This window comes from Saccostrea cucullata, unplaced genomic scaffold, assembly GCF_032062105.1.
Source record: "Saccostrea cucullata isolate Sc308-1 unplaced genomic scaffold, CSIRO_AGI_Scuc_v1 ctg11434, whole genome shotgun sequence".
NCBI lineage: Eukaryota > Metazoa > Mollusca > Bivalvia > Ostreida > Ostreidae > Saccostrea > Saccostrea cuccullata.
This window is the reverse complement of record NW_026922839.1, coordinates 8779-14504: the sequence shown is the minus strand read 5'-3', so window position 1 is coordinate 14504 and position 5726 is coordinate 8779. Positions and strand designations below refer to the sequence as shown.

Below are 5726 nucleotides of genomic sequence, written 5' to 3'. Positions count from 1 at the left end.
CACGGTCCGATTTTGTCAGAATCAGAATTAATCTGGTACCGCAACTGAAAATAAACAAACAGGCCAGTCTGGTTCCCTCTCCTGCTTTTCTTCGTATGTGTAGAGAACTAAGACACCTGTAACCAATGATTATCAAAACTCCTTACACCAATGAACTATGTTCTTTGACTTAAGACTGAAGTTTTCAAAGGTACTAAATATGTTTATTTATTTAGATAAATCTTCGTTTTATTTTTGTTGCTTTATTTAGCGTTTGTATTATCTCAAAAGCAGTTGAGAGTAAGAACTATATTTTTATACGTAACTTTAAAATGGCAACTATGGGGTTAACATCCTGTCTTGAACAGGATCACATAAGCCGGCAATTGCTCTTTGAGCAATAAGCCCGGCTAAAAATGCAAGATATGAACACTTACATGTTTACTTTGTGTGTATAATTAATATGTATTTTACATATTATTTGAAGCATTCTAAAGTAAAACGCTATCATTATCTTAAACATACTTCACAGATTTTGCAAATAACATCATATCTACTATCATTTTCAGTCATAGAGACTTATAACTGGCGATCATCTGATGGGTTCCAGCGTTTTGGTCACGTGTCAGCACGACTAACAGACAGACCATGCCCCCACGGCTGGTTACACTACCAAGGGAGCTGCTATTATTTTAGCAGAGACCGACTGGAATGGTGGAGGGCATTGGTTTGTTTATATTATAATTGAATATTTGGAGATAACGATAAGTAATCGAACTCAAAATTCCATTAAACATTAGAAAATAGGAGTAGAGCAAACACGGACCTCCAATCAGAGGTGGGATAAGATGCCATGGAGGAGTGAGCATCCCTATAGCCAGTTGAGCTCCTTTGCTAAGAACATTGTACTTTTTAAAATTATATTTGCGCTCGCCAAACGATTTTGTATTGAAGAAGGATATGGAGATAACGAACAGTATTCAATATCAAAGTTCATAAAACAATACAATATGGGAGCAGAGCAAACACGGACCTCCGAAACATCAGAGGTGGGATCAGGTGCCATGGAGGAGTGAGCATCCTCTGCCGATCGGTCACACCCGCCGTGTGCTCCTTGTCATGATCGGGAAATAACGGAAAAACCTGTCGTCAATTCAGTGTATAATAATGGACTAACAATTAGTATAAAAAAGTGTCAGTCAGCATTTGACCAGTGATAAATTGTATTTGCTGACAAGGTCGTTGTATCGACCATAGAACTTACGAAATAAAGACTTTAAACGATACTGCCGATATTCTTGTTTCATCAACTTGCTTGTCAATAATTTACCTTGTTTTAGAAATTGTTCACACGTAGAGCATGTCCTTGCGTATCGAATCAACTCAGATATATACACACCGTATGCAGGTGATGAAGGGATATTGCTGCATAAGTAAGGGAGGTTGACAATAGAAAAGTTAAAGTGATTACGTTTACATGTATCATAAAGCTTGGTTGTTAGATTACCAATAACGTCTTTTTCAAGTAAAATAGCCAAGTATGAAGTAGACGTGTCAGACTCTGTGGTATTTTTTATTTCAAGCTCACCAAGATACATCGTATCGACGTAGGAATAGAAATTACCATTGTTAATTGACAATACGTCGTCGATATATCTAAATGTCGAGTTGAAGACTACATCAAGTGTTTTCTTCTTTTCAAGCATAAAATTTTGCACAAATTCTGCTTCATATGAATATAAAAATAGGTCTGCCAATAAGGAAGAGCAATTGGTACCCATGGGAATTCCAATAGATTGTTGGAATAACTGGTCTCGAAAAACCACAAAGATATTGTCAATCTGAAACTCAAGCATCTGTTTAATGTCAACTTCAGAGTACTTGTGTGTGCAATCAGAATGTGTTTTAACAAAATAATTTTGCAAATGACCAGTGACCAGGTAAGTGTATTTACCAGTTCCATTTTTATTGAAAAAGCAGCTGTTAATGACATCAAAAAGCCTGGACTTTAATATACCGTGGGGAATGGTTGTGTATAAAGTTGAAAAGCTTTTAAGCTGTCGATTTTGGTAAAATCATGTGATTTTAAATTGTTCAAAAGTTCTTTGGAATTTTTGAGTATCCACATCTGATTCACACCTCCTCTTGAATATATTGTTGCACATTACTCTTGAAGTTTTTCCTTCACTACTGTCAATATCTTAGTGAGGAGTAACGAAAGAGGCTTGGTTAAACATTTACTGGAACCCGCAATGTATGTTTGTGAGGATTTTTATGAAGTTTTGGAATCCAATATATACCGGTATATATGGTAGTTCAAATTCATTTTGGTTCTGTGGAATATTAAAAATATTTAAAACTGACATATGATTTTGAAGGATTTCTTCCTTAGACAGGGAAGTATGAGTATAAGTAGGATTAACACTTGTAGAATTAAATCCAAGTTCTTCTAAAATACAATTTATATAATGGGGCTTACAAACGAAGACAATGTTGAACATTACCTGCTTTGTCGGCAGGGACCAGTACATACTAGCTGATCATGTATTCTATCTAATTCTTTTTTCACTTCTGGATTATTGAACACAGAAAGATAGGTGGTTTTCATAATGCCCCCAATCTTTTAATACGCGACTTTAACATGGATCTGATACATTTAATCCATTCTGACAAGGTGTCAACGTCTTCTTTTTCATAACTGACCCATCGTCTGGCGTAATTTTCAACAGCATCCATAATATTTATGAAATTCCGACGTCAGTTGAAGGATCGGGGTTTCCTATATATAGGACTTTTTAATATAAGTGATCTAAGGTCTATTTACGTCACCTGTAATAACGTATCTAGCAAGCAGGACTATAGTTATAGGGCGAAGGAGAAAGAACAAATTAAAAGGAGAGAAGACATTGGCGTCGGAAGCAAATTGAAAGTCTGGGGGGGGGGGGGGGGCTAAGTGTAAAAAAAAAAATTTTTGTACCTTCAAAAAAACCTGACAAGCAATAAAAAAAAAGGGGGAAACGTCCATTTCCCAAACACGAAAATCCTATTTCGTGGGGTGGGGGTAAGGTTCGAACTTCAGTACCAAATTTTTTTCCAAACACCAACACTTTCCCCATTTTAAACCTATACTAAAACGTATCTGTGGAAAGTGTGTGTGGGGGGGGGGGGGGGGGGGGGGCTAAACCTACTAAGATATGTTCAATGTCTATACTATTTGTTGCTTGTACATCACGTGTATATATTTTTGTTATTTTTGTTTGTGTTGGAGAGGACAATCTAAGTTGACAAAACTTGTGTCCAATCCCGTTGATTGTGTTCAATAAAATATGTTTAAATCAAATGTCTATACTAAGTATATATTTGAAAAAAAAGTGGAGGGGTTAAGCCCCCCTAGCCCCCCCCCCTCGGTTCCGACGCCTATGGCAGAATAACAAATTGAAGATAATTTTTTGATATTTGGATATCACGTGTGAATGTGATAGTTTTAAAGCAATTTTTGCTGTAACTGGCCATTTGATTGGATAAAATACTTTACTTTGTATAACATAATTTGTAGGTACATTGTAATGTTATAATTGAGGGTTGTTTATTTTTGTAGTTTAGGTTTTGATATTTGTAGGTGAAGTGTATAAGATGCAGACCTTGTATCTGTAGATAAGGTTTTGATATTTGTTGGTGAAATGTATACATACGACGTATGGATAGATACCTTGTATATCTCTACGTTAGGTTTGATATTTGTAGGTGAAGTGTATAAGTATGGATGGGTACTTTGTATCTGTACATTAGGTTTGATATTTGTAGGTGAAGTGTATAAGTATGGATGGAGACCTTGTATCTGTAGAGGAAGGACACGAGAATACATTCATACGTCGCCACTTGATGATGTTTTACGGTTTGTACATTTACATCTACGTTTAGATCTACTATTATCTTTAGAGACAGTGTTTTTTCTTGGTTTATGTTAAAAAAGTACATGTGTAATTGTCGTAACCAAAACATCATGAACATTGCTACCATGCATCCATGTCAAGATATGAACTCTTTTTGTAAAATTATTCAAAATAAAGGTAAATAATTATCAAGAAAGTAAAATAAATTGTCTTATTTTTATTCCAATCTGGTTAAAATTAGATCTTTATTACTCTCCGAAATTCTCAGAATTTCAGAGCTAACAACGATCTGGTTTTAATCAGAATGATTTTTATTCTTTAATTCAGGTCATGTTTTTTTTAACAAAAAAGGGATATCTTTAATTTTGATACTACATATAGGTTTATCTATAAGTAGTCTTTTATACATGTGGCATGACTAAAAGAACTAATAAAATATGCAAAATACAAGAAATTAAGGACAATTTTACTTTTAAAGTATTATTTAGTTATCTGAATCTGCAGTACACAGGGGTGCCTGGATGGGCCTTAACAAGCTTGTCTGTCCAGAAAAAGATCGGTGGTTCTGGGGTGTGACGTCATCAGAATGCAGACGATTTGACTGGTTTTCACATGAGCCACTTCATAACGAAAAGGGAAATAAATATTGTGGGTTGTTTTGGCAAAGTTTTAACTACCACTGGCACGTAGACAACTGTGCACAGAAAAATTATTACATTTGCGAACTGAAACCTGTAAGTAGAAATATAATTTATAATCTTGTAAGAGTGACCATTTTCTGTTATAATTGGTTAATCCTCCTTTACCTGTCAGATTTTCAGAATTTCATATGAAAATATGATGGGAAGAAATACATGTATGGGACGACTTTACATTAAGAAATCCAAAAATCATTCTATATACTTAAAAGCTATAATTATAAACTGCCACACCAGTACTTATGAAGTGTTGCTTAGAATTAAGCTACTGAACCTTTCTTTTTCAGGGTAAAAAATGTAACTGTCACATATAAGACATCGAACATGTTTTTCAAACATGGTTTCATACAACCCTGGGATTCCATGGCAAATACCCTGGCAGTGTAGCTAATACCATGATGGACAACAATGCGTTGATTTGCCCTATTTTATCCCTCTTAAGAGATCAATAAATGCTATAAAATTGTTTATAACATTTTTTGAATTAAAATCCTATGGAACCTCTTTCCAAGTTTTTCTACATGTATGCCTTTAGAGTGATCATACCTTAATTAGATCATTTGTAATACACAATTTGAATAAATTCAAGCATTCCTAACATTTAAAAAAGCGAAATAATTTAAATGTATAATTGTAAACTGATGAAAGTGAGCAACAATGGTTTCTGATTAACAAAAGTTAGCTACCTTTTTTAATTATATTACTTTTTATCTAGACAATGCTCAGATGAGCAATGTGGCCCAGGGGTCTCTTGTCTCAATTTGTTTTTACTCATTTGTCAAGGTCTTCAATCATTAACATTTAACAATGTACGTTGCATAAAACAAAAAAAAAAATAAGTATTCCAGATGTATAAATAGCTTTATATAAAATGTGCAATAATTACCAGTTAACATATCACAGATGACTACATAGAGCAATATTCAATTTAGAACATACAAAATAAGCAAACTCATATAATCAGTCTGTCAAATTGTATAAAGATTTTGAAAGAAGAAGTACATTTCTTCAGAAAAAATATTTTCAAAGAAGTTATACACTTGCTTTACCAAGCATCTGGTTGGAATTAAACTTTTCATTATAACATGTATGGTATTTCATAAAAATTCTGTTATTCACATTATTTTAAAAAAGTGGAAAAAATAGATTGTCGATC

The 5726-nt window shown here is 34.0% G+C and overlaps 1 protein-coding gene across 1 annotated transcript; it reads left to right on the top strand.

Annotated features, from left to right (window-relative positions):
- The first annotated feature begins 552 nt into the window (after positions 1-552).
- Positions 553-4952, top strand: LOC134262578 (perlucin-like protein). The gene is made up of 4 exons (XM_062744969.1): positions 553-706; positions 3784-3874; positions 4377-4606; positions 4858-4952. Exons 2-4 carry the CDS (start codon positions 3799-3801, stop codon positions 4882-4884), a joined length of 333 nt encoding a protein of 110 aa, XP_062600953.1. The 5' UTR covers positions 553-706; positions 3784-3798; the 3' UTR covers positions 4885-4952.
- The last annotated feature ends 774 nt before the right edge of the window (positions 4953-5726 follow it).

Excerpts from the sequence above, each read along its gene's own strand:
- LOC134262578 (XM_062744969.1), top strand. The coding sequence starts at position 3,799 with ATGGATGGAGACCTTGTATCTGTAGAGGAAGGACACGAGAATACATTC. Across the intron at positions 3,875-4,376 it reads CCACTTGATGATGTTTTACG|TACACAGGGGTGCCTGGATG; the intron begins GTTTGTACATTT and ends CTGAATCTGCAG. Across the intron at positions 4,607-4,857 it reads ACATTTGCGAACTGAAACCT|GGTAAAAAATGTAACTGTCA; the intron begins GTAAGTAGAAAT and ends TTTCTTTTTCAG.